Source organism: Triticum urartu, chromosome 3, assembly GCF_003073215.2.
Source record: "Triticum urartu cultivar G1812 chromosome 3, Tu2.1, whole genome shotgun sequence".
In the NCBI taxonomy this organism is placed as follows: domain Eukaryota; kingdom Viridiplantae; phylum Streptophyta; class Magnoliopsida; order Poales; family Poaceae; genus Triticum; species Triticum urartu.
In genome coordinates, this window is record NC_053024.1 from 23,357,775 (window position 1) to 23,381,712 (window position 23,938).

The 23,938-nt window shown below is 46.8% G+C and overlaps 1 protein-coding gene across 1 annotated transcript; it reads right to left on the reverse strand.

The window, feature by feature from the left end:
* Nucleotides 1–11,258: 11,258 nt before the first annotated feature.
* LOC125546535 (lysine--tRNA ligase-like) lies at nucleotides 11,259–22,770 on the reverse strand. Its single transcript, XM_048710764.1, has 3 exons — nucleotides 22,639–22,770; nucleotides 13,408–13,587; nucleotides 11,259–12,833 (listed from the first exon to the last, which is right to left on the reverse strand). Exons 1-3 carry the CDS (start codon nucleotides 22,768–22,770, stop codon nucleotides 11,259–11,261), a joined length of 1,887 nt encoding a protein of 628 aa, XP_048566721.1.
* Nucleotides 22,771–23,938: the final 1,168 nt, after the last annotated feature.

Consider the following 23,938-nt stretch of genomic DNA (forward strand, 5'->3'; position numbering starts at 1 on the left):
ATTCTGCTTCGATTCCCAACAGTGGTATCGGAGCTAGGTCTATGCGTAGTTTCTATGCACGAGTAGAACACAAAGCAGTTGTGGGCATCGATATTGTCAATTTACTTGTCGTTACTAGTCTTATCTTGATTCGGCGGCATCGTGGGATGAAGCGGCCCGGACCGACCTTACACGTACTCTTACGTGAGACTGGTTCCACCGATTGACATGCACTAGTTGCATAAGGTGGCTAGCGGGTGTCTGTCTCTCCCACTTTAGTCGGATCGGATTCGATGAAAAGGGTCCTTATGAAGGGTAAATAGAAATTGGCATATCACGTTGTGGTTTTGGCGTAGGTAAGAAACGTTCTTTCTAGAAACCTATAGCAGCCATGTAAAAACTTGCAACAACAAGTAGAGGACGTCTAACTTTTTTTTGTAGCATATGCCTTGTGATGTGATATGGCCAAAAGGATGTGATGAATGATATATGTGATGTATGAGATTGATCATGTTCTTGTAATAGGAATCACGACTTGCATGTCGATGAGTATGACAACCGGCAGGAGCCATAGGAGTTGTCTTAATTTATTTATGACCTGCGTGTCAACATAAACGTCATGTAATTACTTTACTTTATTGCTAAAGCGTTAGGCATAGTAGTAGAAGTAATAGATGACGAGACAACTTCAAGAAGACACGATGATGGAGATCATGGTGTCATGCCGGTGACAACGATGATCATGGAGCCCCGAAGATGGAGATCAAAAGGAGCGAAATGATATTGGCCATATCATGTCACTATTTGATTGCATGTGATGTTTATCATGTTTTACATCTTATTTGCTTAGAACGACGGTAGCTTAAATAAGATGATCCCTCACTAAAATTTCAAGAAAAGTGTTCCCCCTAACTGTGCACCGTTGCGAAGGTTCATTGTTTCGAAGCACCACGTGATGATCGGGTGTGATAGATTCTAACGTTCGAATACAACGGGTGTAAGCCAGATTTACACACGCAATACACTTAGGTTGACTTGACGAGCCTAGCATGTACAGACATGGCCTTGGAACACGGAAGACCGAAAGGTCGAGCATGAGTCGTATAGAAGATACAATCAACATGTAGATGTTCACCGATGTTGACTACTCCGTCTCACGTGATGATCGGACACGGCCTAGTTGACTCGGATCATGTTTCACTTAGATGACTAGAGGGATCTCTATCTGAGTGGGAGTTCATTAAATAATTTGATTAGATGAACTTAATTGTCATGAACATAGTCTAAATTGTCTTTGCAAATATGTTGTAGATAAATAGCTCATGTTGTAGCTCCATGTTTCAATACGTTCCTAGAGAAAGATTAAGTTGAAAGATATTGTAAGCAATGATGCGGACTAGGTCCATAGTCCAAGGAGTGTCCTCACTGATACACAGAAGGCTTACGTCTTTGATGCACCGCTCGATGTGCAAACCCCTACAACGTCGTCTGCGGATGTTGTGAACACCTGACAGACACATCCTGATGACTACTTCATAGTTTAGTGCACCATACTTTACGGCTTAGAATCGGGATTCCAATGACGTTTTTGAACGCCATAAGACATATGAGATGTTCCAAGAGATGAAATTGGGATTTCAGGCTCATGCCCGTGTTGAGAGGTATGAGACCTCAGACAAGTTCTTTTGCCAACAAGATGGAGGAGAATAGCTCAGCTAGTGAGCATGTGCTCAGATTTTCTGGGTGCTACAATCACTTAAATCAAGTGGGAGTTAAACTTCCAGATAAGATAGTGATTGATAGAGTTCTCTAGACACTATCACTAAGCTACTAGATCTTCGTGATGAACTATGACATGCAAGGGATGGAGTTGATTCCAGAGCTGTTCACGGTGCTTAAGACCGCAAAAGGTAGAAATCAAGAAGGAGCATCAAGTGTTGATGGTTTAACAAGACCACTGGTTTCAAGAAGGACAAGGGCTAGAAGGGAAACTTCATGGATGGCAAACCAGTTGTCGCTCCAGTGAAGGAACCCAAGGTTGAACCCAAACCCGAGACTAAGTGCTTCTATTGTAAGGGGAACGGTCACTGGTAGCGGAATTACCCCAAATGCATGGTAGATAAGAAGGCTGGCAACTTCAACAAAGTATATACGTGTTATTAATGTGTACCTCACTAGTACTCCTGGTAGCACCTGGGTATTGGATACCGGTTCAATTGCTATTATTGGTGACTTGAAGCAAAAGCTACGGACTAAACGGAGACTGGCTAAGGGCGAGGTGACGATGTGTGTTGGAAGTGTTTCCAAAGTTGATGAGATCACCATCGCACGCTCCATCTACCTTCGGGATTAGTATTGAACCTAGATAAATGTTATCAGGTGTCTACGTTGAGCATGAATATGATTAGATCATGTTCATTGCAATACGGTTATTCATTTAAGTTAGAGAATAATGGTTATTCTGTTTACATGAATAATACCTTTCATGGTCATGCACCCTATGTGAATAGTTCATTGAATCTCGGTCATGGTAATACACATGTTCACGCCAAAAGATGTAGAGTTAAGAATGATAGTACCACTTTCTTGTGGCACTGCCGCTTAGGTCATATTGGCGTAAGATGCATGAAGAAACTCCATATCAATGGATGTTTGGAGTCACTTGATTTTGAATCGCTTGACACATGCGAGCCATGCCTGATAGGCAGGATGACTAAGACCCCGTTTTCAGGTACAATGAAACGGGCAAGTGACTTGTTGGAAATCATGCATGCTGATGCGTGTGATCCAATGAGAATTGAAGCGTGCGGTGGATGTCGCTATTTTCTCATCTTCACTGACGATTTGGGTAGATATAGGTATATCTACTTAATGAAGCACAAGTCTGAAACATTTGAAAAGTTCAAGTGACTTCAGAGTGAAGTTAAGAATCATAACAATAAGATCATGTTCCTACGATCTGATCAAAAGGGGATTTTCTGAGTTATGAGTTTGGCAATCACTTAAGACATTGTGGAATTGTTTCATAGTTGAAGCCACCTGGAACACCACAAGGTAATGGTGTGTCCGGACGTCATAGTCGAACCCTATGAGGTATGGTGCAATCTATGATGTCTCTTACCAATCTACCGTTTTCATTTTGAGGTTATGCGTTAGAGACAGCTGCATTCACTTTAGATAGGACACCATCTAAGTCCGTTGAGACAACGTCATATGAACATTGGTTTGGCAAGAAACCAAAGTTGTCGTTTCTTAATGTTTGGGGATGCGATGCTTAGGGCATCAGCCGGAAAAGCTCGAACCCAAAGCGGACAAACACATCTTCATAGGATACCCAAGGGTGACAGTTGGGTATACCTTCTATCTCAGATCCGAGGGCAAATTGTTTATCGCTAAGAACGGGTCCTTTCTCGAGAAGGAGTTTCTCTCGAAAGAATTGAGTGGGAGGAAGATAGAACTTGATGAGGTTGTCAAACCTTTACTTCAACCAGAGAGTGATGCGACACAGAAAGATGTTTTCTGTGGCGCCTACGTCTGTTGAAGAGGAAGTTAATGATAGTGATCATGAAACTTCGGATCAAGTTGCTATCGAACCTCATAGGTCGACAAGGATATGTACTACTCCTGAGTGGTACGGTAATCCTGTCTTAAATATCATGTTGTTAGACAACAATGAACCTACGAGCTATGGAGAAGCGATGGTGGGCCTGTATTCCGACAAATGGTTAGAAGCCATGAAATCCGAGATAGGATACATGTATCAGAACAAAGTATGGACTTTGGTGAACTTTCCCTATGATCGGCAAGCCATTGAGATAAATGGATCTTTAAGAAGAAGACGGACGTGGGCGATAATGTTACTGTCTATGAAGCTCGACTTGTGGCAAAAAGGTTTTTCACAAGTTCAAGGAGTTGACTACGATGAGATTTTCTCACCCGTAGCGATGCTTAAGTCCGTCGGAATCATGTTAGCATTAGCTGTATTTTTCGATTATGAAATCTGACAGATGGATGTCAAAACAAGTTTTCTTACCAGTTTTCGTAAGAAAAGTTGTATGTGATACAATAAAAGGTTTTGTCAATCCTAAGGATGCTAAAAGGTATGCTGGCTCCAGCAATCCTTCTATGGACTAGAGCAAGCATCTTGGAATCGGAATATATGTTTTGATGGAGTGATCAAAGCTTTTAGGTTTATACAATGTTTGCTAGAAACTTGTATTTACAAGAAAGTGAGTGGGAGCACTACAACATTTCTGATAAGTATATGTGGATGACATATTGTTGATCCAAAATAATGTAGAATTTCTGGAAAGCATAAACGGTTGTTTGAAGAGTGTTTTTCAAAGGAAGACCTGGATAAAGCTGCTTACATATTGGGCATCAAGATCTATAGAGATAGATCAAAACGCCTGATGATACTTTCAAAGAACGCACACCTTGACATGTTTTTTGAAGGAGTTCAAAATAGATCAGTCAAAGAAGGGGTTCTTACCTGAGTTGTAAGGTGTGAAGTTGAGTAAGACTCAAAGATTGACCACGGCAGAAGAAAGAGGAAGGACGAAGGTCGTCCCTTATGCTCTTGTCATAGGCCCTATATGGTATGCCATGCTGAGTACAGCACCTGATGTGCGCCTTGCCAAATGTCTGGCAAGAGGGTACAAAGGTGATCTAGGACTGGATCGCCAGATAGCAGTGAAAATTATCCCTAGAGGAATAAGGAAATGTTTCTCGGTTATGGAGGTGATAAAGAGTTCGACATAAAGAGTTACATCGATGCAAGCTTAACACCTGTCCGGATAGCTCTGAGTAGAGATACCGGATACGTATAATGGAGCAATAATTTGGAATAGCTCCAAATGGAACGTGGTAGCAGCATCTACGATATAAAGTTTTGCGAAATACATAGGGATCTGAATATCGCAAGACCTGATGACTACAACCTCTCTCACAAGCATAACATGATCAAACCCAGAAATCTTTGAGGGTTTATCACATAGTGATGTGAACTAGATCATTGAGTCTAGTAGACTCTAGGATGTTGGTCACATGGCAATGTGACCTGTGAGTGTTAATCACATGGCGATGTGAACTAGATTATTGACTCTAGTGCAAGTGGGAGACTGTTGGAAATATGCCCTAGAGGCAATAATAAATTAGTTATTATTATTATATTTCATTGTTCATGATAATCGTTTATTATCCATGCTAGAATTGTATTGATAGCAAACTCAGATACATGTGTGGATACATAGACAACACCATGTCTTTAGTAAGCCTCTAGTTGACTAGCTCGTTGATCAATAGATGGTTACGGTTTCCTGACCATGGACATTGTATGTTGTTGATAACGGGATCACATCATTAGGAGAATGATGTGATGGACAAGACCCAATCCTAAGCCTAGCACAAGATCGTGCAGTTCGTTTGCTAAAACTTTTCTAATGTCAAGTATCATTTCCTTAGACCATGAGATTGTGCAAATCCCGGATACCGTAGGAGTGCTTTGGGTGTGCCAAACATCACAATGTAACTGGGTGGCTATAAATGTACACTACAGGTATCTCCGAAAGTATCTGTTGGGTTGGCACGAATCGAGACTGGGATTTGTCACTCCGTGTAAACGGAGAGGTATCTCTGGGCCCACTCGGTAGGACATCATCATAATGTGCACAATGTGACCAAGGAGTTGATCACGGGATGATGTGTTATGGAACGAGTAAAGAGACTTGCCGGTAACGAGATTGAACAAGGTATTGGGATACCGACGATCGAATCTCGGGAAAGTATCGTACCGCTAGACAAAGGGAATTGTATACGGATTGATTGAATCCTCGACATCGTGGTTCATCCGATGAGATCATCGTGGAGCATGTGGGAGCCAACATGGGTATCCAGATCCCGCTGTTGGTTATTGACCGGAGAGTCGTCTCGGTCATGTCTGCATGTCTCCCGAACCCGTAGGGTCTACACACTGAAGGTTCTGTGACGCTAGGGTTGTTAGGAAGACTTATATGTGATTACCGAATGTTGTTCGGAGTCCTGGATGAGATCCCGGACGTCACGAGGAGTTCCCGAATGGTCCGGAGGTGAAGATTTATATGTAGGAAGTTGTCGTACGGTCACCGGAAAGGTTCTGGGCCATATCGGTATTGTACCGGGGCCACCGGAGGGGTTTCGGGGGTCCACCGGGAGGGGCCACCTCTCTCGGAGGGCCTAATGGGCTGTAGAGGAAAGGGGACCAGCCCTACATGGGCAGGCCACAGCCCCCCCCCTTGGGCCCATGCGCCTAGGGTTGGGGGGGAAACCCTAAAGGGGGCGCCCCCCTTGCTTGGAGGGCAAGCCCCCTCCCCTTGGCCCCCCCTCTAGATCTCATCTAGAGGGGGCCGGCCCCCTTCCTCCTTCCCCTATAAATAGAGGGGCAAGGGGAGGGCTGCATAGAACATCCAAGGCGCAGCCCCTCCCCTCCCCAACACCTCTCCTCCTCCGTAAGAGCTTGGCGAAGCCCTGCCGGAGTACTGCAGCTTCACCACCACTACGCCGTCGTGCTGCTGTTGGAGCCCTCTTCCTCAACCTCTCCCTCCTCCTTGCTGGATCAAGGCACGGGAGACGTCCTCGCTCCGTACGTGTGTTGAACGCGGAGGTGCCGTCCGTTCGGCGCTAGGATCTTCGGTGATTTGGATCACGACGAGTACGAATCCATCAACCCCGTTCTCTTGAACGCTTCCGCTCGTGATCTACAAGGGTATGTAGATGCACTCCTCTCTCCCTCGTTGCTAGATGACTCCATAGATTGATCTTGGTGATGCGTAGAAAATTTTAAAATTCTGCTTCGATTCCCAACACTAGCAACTCCCGAGAGGTGGCCGGCCCTCCTAGCTTTGTCCAGGATGCCTGCCAGAGCGTCCACGGCGAGATTGAAGAGCAGGGGGTATCGGATCCCCTTGCTTCACTCCCGCAGAGGATGAGAAGAACGGCCCCACATCACCGTTAATGTTAATCGCAGTCTTGGCAGACCGTACCAACTACATAATCCAGTTGCACCATTTGTCCTCAAAGCCTCTGCGCTGCATAACGAGCCGCAGGAAATCCCAGTCTAGCCGATCATAGGCTTTCTGGAAGTCCAGCTTGAGGAAGACACCCTTTTGTCCACGCGATCGTACCTCGTGCACAATCTCATGCAGGGACAGAACCTCGTCATGAATTCGTCTCCCTTTCAAGAAGGCTGTCTGAAGTGGGTGGACTACCAGTGCGAGTCTAATTGTGCAGACTTTAGAGAAGATGCGCTCCAGGACGTTGATAACTGTGATAGGTCTGAATTGGCGAATGTCCGTCGCCCCAACTACTTATGGGATCAGGGTGATAACACCAAAATTTATACGCGCCATGTCAAATGTTCCGATATAGAATTCATGGAACATTGGCATGATCACAGGTTTTAGGACGTTCCAGAATTTCTGGAAGAAGGCAACCGGCAGGCCATCCGGCCCCGGCGCCGACCCCGCCTTCATTGAGGCGATCGACCTCCCCACCTCCTCCGGCGAGAACGGGATAGCGAGATCAGTGCATACATGCTGTTGCTCCGTGCTTGTCCTGCTAGTGCATCTGTTTTGTTTAATATGCACCTTTTTGGACCTTTGTATCCTTATTACAGGGAGGGTCTGCGCTCACAGGCTGATATGTGCTTTTGGGTTACTAGTATCTGGAAACCTGTAGTACCTTGAAGACAATAACGCACGGGTCTATCACAGCTCGGCTGCACCTGCTTCTGTGTTTGCCCCCCTCTCCTTTCGATTTGCCCTCCTTTGTGTTACACTGAATTTTGATTGCCATTCCTTTTGGCGTCCATTCAAGGGAAAATATTTTCACTGCCAAATAGAATGTCGCAAGACAAAGTAACATGTACGAGTCTAGACTGTAACTTCTATATGCTGCAAACCTGCTGCAAAACATAATTCGTAAAATTCCGAGAGAACAAGCTGCGCATAACACCAATCAGGTATAGTTTATGATCTCTCAATATGGTGCAGAATTTGACTCCCTAAAATTGGTGGAGCACAACATCATTAAGTGTCCAAAATGTGTGACATCTTATGATTCAAAGTTGAAGTGTTTCATGGTTGCAACTTTTGCACTGTACAATGGCAATGTGTAAAACTTTTTGTGTACATTCTGAGGATCAGTAATGGTCATCCCTCTAATTTTTTTTACATGAACCAACACATCGCTAAACTATATTGGATGGATTGAGATTTCTGTTGGACAGGAAGTAAAATTCTGTGGCAAATTACAACAAGTTACCTACTGGGGAGCCGAGGTGGTAATTTCGCTCCAATCTGCTTCTGCTGTTCGGAGCAGAAAATTCTTGTTGTATCTAGGGTGTGGTGGCCTGTCAGGAGGTGGACCCCTGTCGGGATTGAGTTATCCTCTTTTTCAGAAAAAAAAACATCAAAAAATATTACATGCAGCATGGTCAGAGATGAGGTTAATTATACGCAACTCAATGAAAAGGAAAACCATATTGACAATGGGGAATTACTGTCCATTAAAATACGATAGAACTCGGAAACATTGCCTTGTTATTTCTCAAAGTACAGAAATAAACTATTAGTGAATAGGAAGAGAAATTAACTATTTGTGATTACCACCACCAAGGTTTTTAGTTTGGAAAAGAAAACAATTTTGGAACTCATCGAAATATGTGAAATTTCATTGAAAATTTTAACCATGACGGCCACTACGGCACTACCGGGTCAATGGAATAATAATATCAAACACAGCACTTAAAAGAACAGTACGAAGTTGCGTGACTTGCGGCCAATGGAAGGTGGCTGCCGAGATCAGGGAGACGACTAATAATCAAGGCCCCACACAGATTGATTCTACCTCCTGGATCCATCTTTAAAAGGGAGGAGTGCCATTCCTTGCCCATTTCATTTTCCTCTTGCCACATGCAATACTCACAAACACAACTTGTACGCCTGCACATTTGAAATCTCGATTGTTTCTAGTCATTCTGACTGACAAATTAAAAATGATGATTAAGTTGTCAGAAAATAATACTTGGATGGCATTTATGTCTTGCCTCTCTACTTGTAGGAGCAGGAGGCATCAGGAAGTTAGGGAGATCCAAGCAACAATATGCCACAACTGAAATGTCTCCCCCTTTGCAGCCCACTACTAGGATACGTAGTGCTAAGAAAACAGCCTCTCTTTCCTGGCACAAGATACTCTCACGTAGCCAATACTATGTAAGAGAGACAATGCAAAGAAGTTTACTAAATTGCATTAGATGACAAATATATTTTAGCCCCATATTTTTTGTGTAACTTGCTTCAATTGGACGTTAGAAAAAAAATACATCCAGAATGATGGTAGTACCAATATGTAACACTAGTTTCTTTATACTAGTTTATACTTGGATGTATCTCTAGGTGATTTTAGTAATATACCCAAACTAAACCTGTCAAACTATTTCTTTGGGTCTAGCTCATTTCCTCACTTAATGGACACCTGGTGGTGATTGCACATACATATTTTTGGTTTGTCCAAAGTGTAAATCTACTGAAAATAACTGGCAACATAAACAGTGACATACTCCGGCCTGGTCTACATATGATGGTAGTCACTTTATAACATGGTGAGTTATATCACTATTAAGCGACATTGAAGGATCGATCAACATATGCAAGTGACTTTTCTCCTTTCTGCTACAACTTATTACAACATCACTGGGTCTGTGTACCACATGATGGGTGACGTGGCTAACATTAAGACCGCAGGCGTGACAATACTTCTACATCCTCTACTTTTAAAAGCTCACCCTTTCACTTGCTGCTTTTCCATTCTTCACTAACCTCCCCGACCCTCTTGCAAGCACTTGCTGACACACTATGGTGAAACCTAAACGTATATCAGAATGCAGTGGGGATCAGCTCTAAAGCTTCAATAGAAAAATCGTAGTCAATGTTGCTGGAAGCATATAGGATTAGCAGGCATCAGAAAACTAGCAAGACATGGTGGCAATGCTCGGAATTCTGGGAATGCTAGTGCGGACGCTTTGACCATCTGTCGTACTAGTGAAAAATTCCGGTGCCATGGGGTCTGCATGCCCCTCGTCTGCTGGCCGGTAGCTGCCTTTCTTGCTTTCGTAATATGGGTCCGAGTGAAAGAAAGAAGCTGCGGCGGCGTTGTTATTTCTTTGGATTAACGACTACTTCTGGTCGATAAGGGTCGATCGAGCCAGGTGTAAGGGCCCAGGGTGAAAATTATCCTAGACCAAGCAAAAACCCAATTTATGCTATTTTGTCTAACTGTCCATCAAAACCGTGTCATTTAGTCAGAAAAAAGGAATGATGTGCTGCTGGATCAAAGCCCTTGTGACATATTGCTCAAAGTATAAACCGCTCCCTTCCGACCTGAAGACATGAGAATAAGTTGAGCATGTTTATACACAATCTGTAAGTAGATATGTCCATTGCAAATCAATTGATGTATTATGTGAGGACTACTATGTGACTTGTAGATGTTTGCCAGATTGGAACTTCTATACGCTGCAAACCTGGCGCAGAACAAATTCCATGCAATTCTTGGAAGAACAAGCGACACATAACAGCAATCAGGTGTAAGTTTCTGATGTTTCCATATGACTCCCTGCGGTTGTTCCAGTACAACATCATCAAGTGTTTAAAAAGGGTGCCATCTTACAAATTTTAAAGTGTTCCATGGTTGCAACCTGTGCTGTCTCTTGCTTAAGGTTGAGTAATGATGGCATTGCGTCTACTTTTTTACTTGGACCAACACATCGCAAAGCTTTGTTGGATGCAATGAGATTTCTTTTGAACAAAAGATTCTGTAGCAAATCACGGCAACTTACCTACCTGGGGAGCGGAGTTTTTTATGTTTGCTCGCATCAGCTTCAGCCGGCGAGTGCAGATGTTTCTGCTCTACCGTTTGGAGCAGAAACATCTTGTCGTATGTGGGATTCTGGGACCGGAGTTGTCCTCTTTTTCAGAAGCAAAAAAACACCAAAACATATTACATGAACATGAGGTTAGTTATAGGCTTATAGCAACTCAAGGAAATAGAAAACCATATTGACAATGGCAGTTACTGTCCATTAAAATAACATAGAACTAGTTAACATTGCTTGTTATTTCTCGAAGTACAGAAATTAACTATTTGTAAAGCACAGAACTAGGAAACCTTATTGACAATGGGCAATTACTGTCCATAACTTAAATTCCATTTTGTTTCTTTCATAGGACAAGAATTTCATCTTTTCAAACAGCTAGCTGTCTTGAGGCTTCATGGCCAGGAACAGGAAGGCGATCAATCCCCAGACCTAAGCCTCCGGTCGGCGGCAGGCCATACTCAAGGGCAGTGCAGAAGGTTTCGTCCATGGCCATCGCTTCATCGTCACCGTCCTGACGATCCCTGAGCTGCTCCTCAAACCGCTCCCTCTGCACGACGGGGTCATTCAGCTCCATGTAGGCGTTGCACACCTCATGCTTGTTGATGAACAGCTCAAACCTTTCAGTCAGTCCAGGCCGGGCTTCGTCCCTGTGTGACTTTGCGAGTGGGCTCATGATCACCGGATGGTTGATGATGAACGTCGGGTTCACGCATGTCTCCTCCAGGAAGTGCCCGACAAGCGTGTCCAGCAGCCGTGCCGTCGTGTGTGGAAGCGGGCACGTAATGTCGTACCTGGCACAAGCCTCCATCAAGTACTCGTTGGCATCATCGGTCGACAGATCCTCCTCCGGTATGTTGAGATCGGCCATGTCCTCCAGTCCCTTGATCATGTTGATCCGCGCGAATGGAGGAGTAAAATCGATCTCGATAGGCGGCTTGTCGGCGCCGTTGGCGTGGTACTGTACCTTGTAGCCGCCCGTGAGCTCCTTCACCATGCCGCCCAGCATCTCCTCCGTGTGCTCCATCAGGTCGTTGTAGTCCGCATAGGCCATGTAGAACTCGCACGTCGTGAACTCGGGGTTGTGCGTCGTGTCGATGCCTTCGTTCCTGAACTGCCTCCCGATCTCGTACACGCGGTCCAGTCCGCCGCCGACGAGCTGCTTCAGGTAGAGCTCTGGCGCGATGCGCATGTACAACTTCATGTTCAGGTCGTTGTGGTGCGTGAAGAACGGCCTGGCGGCGGCGCCACCGGCAACCACGTTCATCATCGGGGTGTCCACCTCCAAAAACCCACGCTTGTCAAGGAAGCTCCGGATGAAGGAGATGACTCTGGCTCGCACCGTGAAGACGGGCCTCACCTCAGGGTTCACCATGAGATCGAGGTACCGTCGGCGGTACCGTGTCTCCTGGTCCTTGAGGGCGTAGCTCTCCATGTTCCTGGGCATGACGGGCGCCCACGGCAGCGGCGGCGTGCGCCGGTGCCTATTAGCCTGCCGCGGCAGCATGTGCAGGCAGGGCGAGAGCACGATGAACTGTGCAGGGAATATGCTGAGCTCGCCTCGGTTGCTTTTACCAGGGAACCCACGCACGTCGACCACGTCGCCAAGCTTCACGCCAGAGTGGAAAGCGGAGAATTCCTCGGGAGTCTCCAGCTCCGAGGTCCCGGAGTCTGCCATGACCTGGACCTTGGCGCCGCCGCGGTGGAGGTCGTAGAAGAGGAGGCTGGAGGACGACGTCCTCTTGCTCATTATCCTCCCGGCCAGGGACTCGGTGACGTCGACCAGCTTCTCCCCGTCGGCCAGGCCCCTGTACCTGTGGACGTAGTCGGCGACGGAGACGGTGGGCTGGAAGGCGTGCGGGTAGGGGTTGACGCCGGCGGCCTTCTGCGCGGCGAGCGCGCCGAGCCTGTTGTGGTAGTACTGGGTGGGATCCATGCCGTCGTCCGCCATGGGCGTGGTGCAAAACTCTCTCCCGTACCGTAGTTGGGGAAAAACAAAGCGGAGACTTTGTTGACCTAGCACCGATTTCGTGTTCTTCGTCGGTTTATTTATATCCAAAACATTAACGTGCGCATCAAAGGCGCCTCCTCGCGCGTTCGCATGTACGACAAAAAAATGCATCCATCAGGCTCCCATTGGCATCGCTCATCCCCGTCTTTACTGTGGCGAAGTATAAAAAAAATTCCATCAGGCTCCCATCGGCATCTCTCATCCCCGTTTTAATGTGGCGAAGTATAAAAAAACTAGCGATGGATCCCTTCCTTCCCTTGGAAGGTAACTTCTACTTTTCTTTCGCCCCACATCGTCACATCAGCTCTCGCACGCAACCTCCAAAGCCGCCGCCGCCGCCGTCTCAGCCATTTCTCTCGTCTGCTCCTCCCCTTTCCCCTGCCCTAGCCTATTTCTAGCCCTCCGCCTCTCCCTTTCTTCCTCGAGTACGGCAGCGGAAGGGGGGCCGCGACGGGAGAGAGGTTCTCCACCCCTGACAGACGACGTCACCGCCTCCGACCTCGGCCTCGTCTGCAGCAGCAGCACGGACCTCTGCCCGTGTGTCTCTGTCTCGCTGCTCATCCTCCAGGAGGGGACTCGGAAGGAGGGTCGTGCTCCTGGTTGGGATCTCCGTGCTCCCTCTCCTGCGCCTCCATCTGCGTTCGATCTCGTCACTGGTGAGTAGTGCTCTGCTCAGCGTGGGGATGACCTATGAGATTCTTAGTTTGAATTCTGATGTGAATGAGTAGTGCTCTGCTCAGCGTGGGGATGACCTATGAGATTATTAGTTTGAAATCTGATGTGAATCTCCTAAAAACCGATGCAAATCTGTCTTGAGAACATAACCTTCGAATCACGGAACCTTGAGATTTTCTGAAGCTTTATTCCCAAGCCTGAAAATGACTAGCTGGCTAGGTTAATCATCGCTCTGAGGAAATCAAAATCGTCTGTGGGAATGGCCCCTCTGAATGTTCTAAACCATCCCTTGATGCCGTCTCTAGGTCCGTCCAGGCCCTGCCGTCCACTTGCTGACTTCTTGGCGCAATGGGTTGAGTACGTTGGTCTGTGTTGGTTGCGAGTTTTGGTCTTGTTGTAGAGGTCTTCGGCAGCGGTTGTGACGCGGCTCGGTTGCTCTGTGGCTTGCCCAATCGCCATCGGCATGAGGTTGGCCTAGGTGAAGCAAGTATTGTAGTACGCGTGGTGGGTGTGTTTGGTGGATGTGGATGCTAATTCCTGTGATTGGCATTGTAATGGACGAAAGGCATTCTATCCGGCTTCTTTGCCGCTTCTTCTTTAATATATGATACGCATGCTCATGCGTATTCGAGAAAAATGTTCTGAACCATCCCTACCCATATAAAGAAAGTGTGGGAGCGGGACGGCGGGATCTGCTCCAGGCGGTGCGGGACGCGCTACTGTCGCTCATGCAGCATAACGGCGTCGACCTGATCTTGTGGAGGGCGGGTGAATTATTTCTGTTCTTTATTTTTTCCCTATTCTTAACATTGGCAAACAATCTCAGGATTTCGCACATGTGCAATCTTCACACTCAATAATTTCTTGATATAGAGTCGAACCAGAACATGTATTAAGGGACCATGACATATCTAGCATCGGTATCTGAAGATGGCAAGATCTGGTCATGGCATCTGACTTTTGAGAAGTCAGTATCTTCCAAGAAAATTAATCCTGCTCGGCCTCTTCGCGTGGTTCGTTGAGTGCTGGGTCGTGCCATTGTCTAACTGGGTGCCCCTCGCGGCCGCCGTCTGGGCGATCATTCAGGTAGCTGTTGTTTCTTTCCCCTGTGTTGGTCAGATCATACATGGATTCATAGTTCGTTTGATGCCATCTTACTTTTAGTATAGCATGTATAATGTCTTATCTTGGGCATTCACATGATACTTTGTAATTTCTGAAAGAGAAACAGAGTGTGAACTATAGCTTTTTATTTGTTAGGAAATTCTGATATGTTTTGTTTTGTTAAGTGCTAATAATGATTTTGAAAGTGAGATTAGCAGCAAACAACATTTTATCTAGGCCCCTAATGGTTCTGTTTGTCTTCTTAGTTCTCACCCTTTTGTATCCGTGATGCAGTATGGGGCTGTAGAAGATTTGAACAAAAGATGGAAGCACCATATACTGAACACAACAGTACAGTATGTGCTGTTTCCTTGCTCTATTTACGTTATTGTTTGTTTATGGAGATAGTCATGCTCATTTTACCTCTATAGTACCTTACAACTCCAATAAAGCCTTGGGAGGGGTTGAACAAACTTTTGATTGAAGTTCGGCCCAACTACATGGAACCGAAACTATCAAGGAAGTTCCAATCTACTGTCGAGGTGAGCTTCTGCCTGAAATTATATTTCGTGCTTGGATGCAACTTAGTAGTTGGTAGTTCAAAAGGTTTCGCAAATAACATTAGATTATACTATATGCATTTGATCCATGGAAGTTGATTATGTAGAATCAAATCATTTCAAAATTCCTTTTGATTTTGTTGATTTGAGGTAGACAGTACAACTGCTGCAGTGGACTTCGTCGTCTCATCGGCATGCTCGCCCGCGACAGTACACCTGCTGCAGCTCCGGTGAGGCGCTGGAGCTCATGGCGGCGCTCACGGCGGTGTACCTCATACTGTACCTCAACTAACATATTGATCTTCTACTTCTTTTCTGATCAAACTGGGAATCATACTATTCTCTTTCTGTCCAGTAAGCCCCACTAATCACTACACTACTAGGAAAAGGCATGCTAGTGGCGCACCGAATTTGCCTTCTAATGGCGCACTACCGGTGCGCCACTGGCATCACGCCATTAGAATTAAATTCTAATGGCGCACCACCGGTGCGCCATTAGTATCTGGTGTTCTAATGGCGCACCACGTAGTGCGCCATTAGTATAGCCTGCAGTGCGCCATTAGAATGCCTTCCAGGGGGCCATATGTACCCATGTGCTTTGGCATTCTAATGGCGCACCAGCAGTTAATGCGCCATTAGTGTGACGATCACAGTGCGCCATTAGTGTCTTGTGTGGTGCGCCATTAGTATGAATATTAGGTTTTATTTATTTTTGCTTTTCTGATTTTTGCACATGTTACAAAATATATTATTGGACAGAATATAGACAGCAGCACACAGCAACATCAGATTCATCAAATACAATAGAAGATTAGTCTCCAAATACAATATATCATCTTAGTCTCCGAATTCAAAAGACCGAACAAAGATAAAACATTACAAGTCTCAAGACCGCGAGTATCGAGTTTGCCTTCACATTACAAGTCGATATCGATCATCTAAACTACCATCACATAGAAGAGAGCTGTGGTCATCACGATGAGCATCATCGCGATCAAACTGGTCTTCATCCGGTTCCTCCAACGCTCCCTCCTCTCTCCCTCTAGATAGCGGGCGTATCTACATTCGGCCTCCGCCCTAGTGGTGTACCCTTTGTAACTGTTACCGCTGAAATGGTGAACCTGTCTCCGACACTCCTCCCAGTCGTCGTAGACTCCGGGAACCTTACCCTTGTACACGACATACGACGGCATCTCTATGCACAAGCCAAACAACAGACAATACATAAGCAATATGTAACAAAAGGATCGGAAGAGAAAAGGAAGACATTAATAGCACGATTCATGGTCCTACTAATAAATAGCATTGATTACATCTAAGTTGAACGACTGTCCAAACCAAAGAGACATACGAATTCATTAAAGTATAATTACAACATGAGCCAATCAATGTTTCAGAACTACACATCACTACTTTCGACTCGACTCATCGGACAGGAATGTGGATGAAGCTGCCGTCTGTCGTGATGGTCATGAAATCGCGGTCGTTGTCACCCTGCATTTGTAGCATTTCATCTATCTCACTGTTGGACGGTTGATATCTGAGGAAGAACTGCCCCGAGGTATGAAGGACATCTTGATGGATGATGTCCGCAAACTCCGACTGGATGCGAAAGAATTCTTGTCTGAGGTCCGCATTCTGGACTGCCGACAAGCTCGCGGCCCAATCTTTGAGATTATCTGGTAGCAGAAGTTGATGATGGTCCCTTACGATCGCCCGCATGTGATGGAGGGCGTAGTAGGCATCCTTCTGACCGCCAGGCGGCTGCTTGACGCAGCAGAACTTCGTATTGTGTGAGAACATGTGCTTGCCGTACTTACGAACTTCCCTGGTGAAGGTGCCTCCAGATTTGGCGTAGGCGGGGAGAACATCATCAAGAACTTTCTTGACATTTGTGTAGTCTATCTTGGAGTTACGGTTCGGGTCTAAATACGTGGCCATGGAATATTTCGGGCTTAAGAGAATGAGTGTGCAATGTGTGTCACTGCACAGAACACGGAATGTTAGAAAAAAAAGAACGATCGAAATCTAAGAAATCATATGTTACGGGGCGGTTAAGGGATGACTTACTTGGGAAAGTAAGCCACAAGGAAGTTATCCTTATCTGGGTTTGCCAGAATGACGCCTTCGAGGTGTGAACTCGCAACTTGGCGGTCCCCAGCACTGCTCAAGTGCTTGGCACGCATGTAGAAGGGGTCGACTATCACGATGTCCGGGGTCTTGTCTCTAATGATCCGCATCTCCATACTCAGCGAAAATAGCCGAACGAAGGTGTAGTGCAGCGGATGAAGGTTAAACATAGCAAAGATGTCATCAAACCACAGGACCCCCGATGTCGCCATCCACAAAGCCCTTGCCCTCTGGCACCTTGGCCACGAAAACCGGGTATGCCACATCCTTCTCTCTGAGACGCTGCTTGTCCAAAGAAAGAAAACTGTCGTGCAGACTCCGCATAGCACCGGTTGCAGCATTCAGCATATTTGGCGGTAGCATCGCCCTACCCGCCACATGCACCCTCCTCGAGATATCCTTAGGTGAAGGTGGCCCGTCCTGAGCACGGATCAAACTCGGTGCCGGCTGGCTCGCACCGGCGCCCTTGTTAGTCTTCTGTTTCCGTCCCTTCTTCTTGATCTCCTGTAATGGGACCGAGTTCTGCTAACAGACCGCCTTCTTGAGCATGTTGGGGCTGATAATATTTCGCACCTCAGCTATCTGAAGCTCGGTGAAGGCGGGAGCTGGAGGCGTGTCCTGAGAACTGAACGCCAGACGACGCCTGTTGCAATTGGATTTCTCCGCCGTACTAGCTAGATCGCGGTCGTCTTGGTTGAGTTCTTGAGAAAGAGGCCCGCAGAACTCGCCAGCGTACCCATGTTCGGCAAAGTACTTATCAACTTTGGTAAATGTACCGTCGTCGTTGTCGTCGCCGTCCGGATCCTGTGCCATAGGGCTGTCCGGATCCTGTGCCATAGGGATGTCCGGCAGGTCCGGTAGCGTTTGCGGCGTTCTTGCCATGGCTTGGCGCCGGCACGACCGGCGGTCTTGTCTGTGGGGTGGTGTCCCCCCCCCCCAAACGAATCTGGCTCTTCGGCCAAAGTAGGGGCCAGTTTACGCAGGTGCTGAGGGTCATCTCATCTTCTTCGTCGGCCCCAGCGGGTCGAATCGGAGGTAACAGCTCGTCGCAGCCTGGCAGCACCCAAACCACTTCAACCCTATAGATTGTGGGTTGCATCGGATTACCGTGGAACGTGGGGTTGCCCGGTTGAACGATTCTTCCCTTGGCGACATCGACCAACTTGGTGCCCACGAAGTGCAGAAGAGTGCAAGGAACGTTGGTGGTGCCCTGCGAAAACATGTACAGGGCATCAGGGATGCCCAGTCAAAGGCAAGGAGATGAAGTCATCGGCCGAGACGCTTAGTTACCGTGATGCCGTCGAGCTCGGCTAATGTCGAGGCACCGCCAACGGCGGGCGTGCAACTGACGGAGGGGGCACTTGCTGGCGAGGTGCCGGCCGGCGTATACCCGGGTGCATTAAGCTCCAATGCCCGTGCCGGCGCCGGAGACACGAATACCGCCTCCGCCGGAGACACCAATGGCGCCGCCGCCGGAGACACCAATGGCGTCGCCGGAGACACCAATGGAGCCGCCTGCGCGCTGTGCGAGTTGCTGGCCGTGAAGCTGGGAACCGGGGGAGGCCCCTGTTGGCCGCCCGCAATCCACGCCGTCAGCCCATGAATCAACGTAGGCACCATGGCGTTGAGCGTCGTTCCAAGTTGTTGTTGCACTTGCTCTTGGACAAGCTCCGGAATCCGCGCCACTTGTGCCTTGAGTTATTCAACCTCGCGCGTCTAGCTTTCCGAGCTGGTCTTTTTCTCCTTCCGCACACCAGCGGTATAGTATGACCCCCATTTTGTGGACAAGCCATTGCTGGCCACACGACCAGCTGACGTCGGCTTAGTGAGCTTATCCTTGTTTTTCATTACGTTCAGCGCCCTATTTAAAGGGGTGTCGAAAGGGGAGCTCTTAGACGACCCCGCGCTACTGCTTTCAGTGTCCTGCGAAAGGAACGTGAACCATTTAGAAATATTGGGGATTAATTAGAGTGCAACCATATGGAGCTAATTACGCGGGGGTGTATTCCTTACCAGAAGAAGCTCAAGCGCCCTGGTCTTCGGATCCGTGGTAAGCTCCTTTGTTATCGAGTCCTCCTTGTACCGGGCCCTGACATAGTTCCTGGTTTGCTTGTCACCGCTGTATTTCTCGAAGCGGGGCGGTAGGCCTTGCTCGGCACGCTCCGCGTCCTCCTTGTCCCATAAAGGCTCCGCCACTCTGTAACCGCCGGGACCGAGTTTGTGTTCCCCTAAGTTCAACTCCCGCATTTCTTTCCCCCACTGACTTGATTCGGAGGTTGCACTGCTCTCGCACTTGATCTTGAACTCCTTGTACTCATCTTCGCTCATCAAAGGATATTTTGCCTTGATCTTCTCATAACTATCACCTTTATCAATCATTCTCTTCACCGCGCTTTTCCAAGTAGACAGGGCCGTGCTCATCTTTGTGAGGGAGGCACTGTTCACTTTATTCCCTGAGAGGCGTGTGTTTTCAAATTCGGCGGGGAAGTTGTATCGTTCGTGCAGCTTCGTGAAGAGGAGGTTGCGCAAATTCCCTCGGTCCTTATGCCTAAGGTTCTCGGTGTTGATCGATACGGTGCTTCGGAGAATGCACCCGAGCTGAACCGAGTACCCCTTGACTATATGTTTGGGCTCCGTTGGATTCCCGTCGGAGTCCACTTGAGTGAATTCCTCCTTGACGGTGCGGAGCGCATTCGGGCGCCGGTCCTTCCTTTGCTTCTTCGGTTGGCTGCCATCTGTGTGTGCGCCGCCATCATCCGTGGTGGCATCCTCGGCGGCACTAGGGGTTGTGTAATTAGGATCGGTGTCTTCCGCGGCGTCCTCATAGCGGTGAGGTTGTTCCTCCATCTCCTGGGACAGCTCCCAGAATTGCTTGCCGCCCAAACCACCGGCCTCATCGTTGTGGGCCATGTTTCGCTCTAAATAGGAAAAAATTTGGTCAAAAAGTTGGTTATTGTCAAGGAACAAGATCATGGTCTCATCATTTAGGGTTTGTCGACACCGAGGCACCCTAAAAGCCTAAGCTTTCATCATTTAGGGTTTGTCGATGCCGAGGCACCCTAAAAGCCTAAGCGTACATCATTTAGGTTCTCATCCGGGGCAGCCAAGTTAAGTTTTCATCATTTAGGGTTTATCGATGCCGAGGCACCCTAGGTTGGGCCTAATCACTTGGCACTAATCACTTGGCTCTATTGCCACCTATGGTTTAATACAGCAAGAATAAAGGGGCACTTGATCCTACTTAATAAAGTCATGCTAAAATTCACAGAAAATTTCAGCATGACCTTTGCTGAAAATAGGACATATGGAGTACCCGAATTTGCCGAAACGGAAGTTAATCGACATTCCGGCAAACTCAAGGGCCTCTCGGGGTACCTGCAAAATCATCACGACACGAAGGGCCTCTCAAGGGCCTCAAGCAGCAGCGGCGTCTCCCAGGACCCCATTTTTTGCTTAATTTCTTTGAGCAACAATCAGAGCAGAAAATTCAGCATATTTCTATACAACAGCACTGTAAAGATGAAGAACAGTTCTACAGCAGCCCATTTATATACAATAGCATCTTTGGTCATGCCAATTTCTGAAACAATTCAAATCTGAACTGTATCTTTGGTCATACAAATCTCTGAAACTATACAAATCTGAAATATATATTTGGTCATACAAATTTATGGAACTAATCAAATCTGAACTGTATCTTTGGTCATACAAATCTCTGAAAATTTTCTAAATCTGTGGTCATACAAATTTATGGAACTAATCAAATTCTGGATTCAGAAGTTGGACTTCAAAAATCTTTCATGCAAATTACTTGAAGTACTGAAGTTAAATTGTTTTCAATCTGTCCAGATATTGTCAGCGACAATTAGGGTCATTCAGAAAGATGCTGAAGAGAAGAAATTAACTATGTATAGTTTATTCTTTTTGTACCAGGAACTATTTTAGTTTATTATTTATTGTACCAGGGAGGAATATAACAATCTTTTTTGGTATACGTCAGGTTTTGGCTGCATTTGCAAATGCATTCCATGTACTGCAACCCTCGAGTCATCTGATGTTCCTGAATCATGGTAGTTTAGGCACCATACAAGATTGTTAGTTCAATGTGCTTTATATCCTAGTTATACTACTGCAGGAAAGGAGGATCATCATACACATATATATATATATGTATAGCAATTGACAGGAGCTTCATCATTTTTAGTAACAACAATACATATATAGCAATTCGAAGCAAACAGATGTACACATAAGATAGAAATGTAGTGCTGAAAGTTTAATGCTTACAAAAGACTTGCTGAAATAGTGAAAAATATGGAGTCACCAAGCTGGCTAAGAAACTCCCAAAGTCCACTAGCAAATCCAAGATCTAATCATGTTACACACATTATAACAATTTAAGATAATTAGGATAAGGATAGTAGGAAAAGAAAAAGAAAGAGCTCAAAAAACAATCACAACAGAAAAAATAATAAAAACCTAGTCCTAGAAGAAAATAAATCCTAAAAGAAAAGAAATCCTAAAATCTGGAGCAAGTCCTAGAAGTAGTAGTCCAAATAAAAGGTAACAATGATATTGCAGGAATAGACCTTCCTAAAATAGGAATGATAATCTACTGTCAATAACCATTGAATAAAACAGATTTACCAACAAAATCTAAAAGGACACCTGCCTATCAGATTCAAACAGTTTATCATTTTCTAAAGCCATAAGCACAACAATCATGATCAGAACTAACACTACTTCAGACAAATAACCAATTAAGCGCCAAAAAAAGCAAATAAACACTAATCAGCAGGCACTCTCCTACTACAGCTAACCAAATAATCAGTACTAATACAGCTAACAATGGCATAGCATGGTTAATAAGGCCACCGATTTACCTACCAGCATCCTTTGAAGCAAGGATAAGGACCCAAATAATCAGTACTAATACATAGGACAGTAGTTCGACAATTCTATCAAGAAATCATAACAGAGCACTAATTCCTTAGTCATCCTCCAGGAACACTACTGAACAATTTATAAGGACCAAAAACAATATGCAGGAGCACCAATTTGTATGACCAAATGGTAGCTACATGTATGGAAATCTTAACAACATGTGATTTGCATGCATCTATCTATAAATGGCCATTACTTATATCTCTATCTGAGAAACCTTAGGAACCCTATGGTTAATTGAAGATAAGCATGGCAGGAATTGAAGTTATGGCAGCAAACTGACAACAAGAAGCAGCAGCCGCGTGACGGCGGCGGCGGCAACGCACGAGCACGTGGGGCCCGGCGTCCGCGGACGAGCACGCGAGAAAGGCGGCCGCAAGAAGCAGCAGCAGCGGCACGACGGGGCGGCGGCGGCGAGCTCCTGCTCCTAACCCTAGGTCGCCGCCCCGTGGGGGCATGGGGATGAGCGGGGGGAGAGAGGGAGGGAGGGACAGAGACTAACCGTCGTCGATGAGCAGCAGCCGCGCGGGGAGGCTCGCGCCGCCGTCGAGGAGCGCATCCGTCGAGCAGATACCTCCACAGACGGTGAGGCCGCGGTGGCCGGAGGTGGAAGAAGGCGCAAACGGTGAGGAGGAGTCCGGCGAGGGTCGGGGCAGGGGGTGGGGGCGCGGGGGCGGGGGCGACGGGGGTGGAGTCCGGTGAGGGTCGGGGCGGCGGCGTCGTGGGTCGGGGCAGCGCGCGGGTGGATCTGGTGGCGAGGGAGAGAGGGTCGAAGGGGATCTGGCGAGGGAGAGGGAGGATAGCTAGGGGGAGGGTTCTAATGGCGCACCACCCAGCCGTGCGCCATAAGTATGACTATTCTAATGGCGCACCTCCCCTCGGTGCGCCATTAGAATTTTGTTTTAATCTAGCCCACTAACCATATCTACAGCCTAACCCTATCTACAACAGAACCCATCCACTAGCCCGACTGGTCAGCACGCAGCACACACACCAGGAGGTCCTGGGTTTGATTCCCAGGCTCCCCAATATTTTTTTATGCATTTTAAATGCTGTTTTTGATATTTATTTGTGTTTAAATATGTTGAAACTTGTTTAAATCATAACAGTAATATTTTTTTATAAAAACAGTAATAATTTTTTAAAAAATATGTTCAAATTTGTTACTTGAAAATATCATTGGCGGCGGCGGTGGAGCGGGGGAGGGTGCGGGGGGTGCCCGTTGGTGGCGGTGGAGCGGGGGGGGGGTGGAGCGGGGGAGGGTTGCGGTGGGTCATCGGCGGCGGTGGTGGTAGCGGGGGAGGGTGCGGGTGGGATCGAGATGGAGGGGGATCGAGATCGAGATGGAGGGGGAATCGAGATCGAGATGGAGGGGGATCGAGATCAAGTGTCCTCATGAATTCAAAAAGTGCCCATGAAATTTAAAAATATTCATGATATCAAAAAGTGCCCATGAAATACAATCGAGAAATGAAGACTACGATTTAAATACAATCGATCTTAGCTAGCTATCTGTTCACAATCTTCTTGCCGTTCTTTTTCGCAAATGGAGTTCTTCTGTGGAACGGACGTCCTTTAGGTAGGGTGGTCCTGCTTCTTCTTGTGGTGTGTGCTGCTACTTCATCG

Bases quoted from the DNA above. Each gene is read 5' to 3' on its own strand.
- LOC125546535 (XM_048710764.1), bottom strand. From the start codon at position 22,770: ATGCCCCCACGGGGCGGCGACCTAGGGTTAGGAGCAGGAGCTCGCCGC. The intron at 13,588-22,638 runs GTGCGTTGCCGC...AGAATCTCATAG, and splicing joins ACGCCGGGCCCCACGTGCTC to GTCATCCCCACGCTGAGCAG. The intron at 12,834-13,407 runs GAGGCCGAGGTC...ACGCCCATGGCG, and splicing joins TCCGTGCTGCTGCTGCAGAC to GACGACGGCATGGATCCCAC.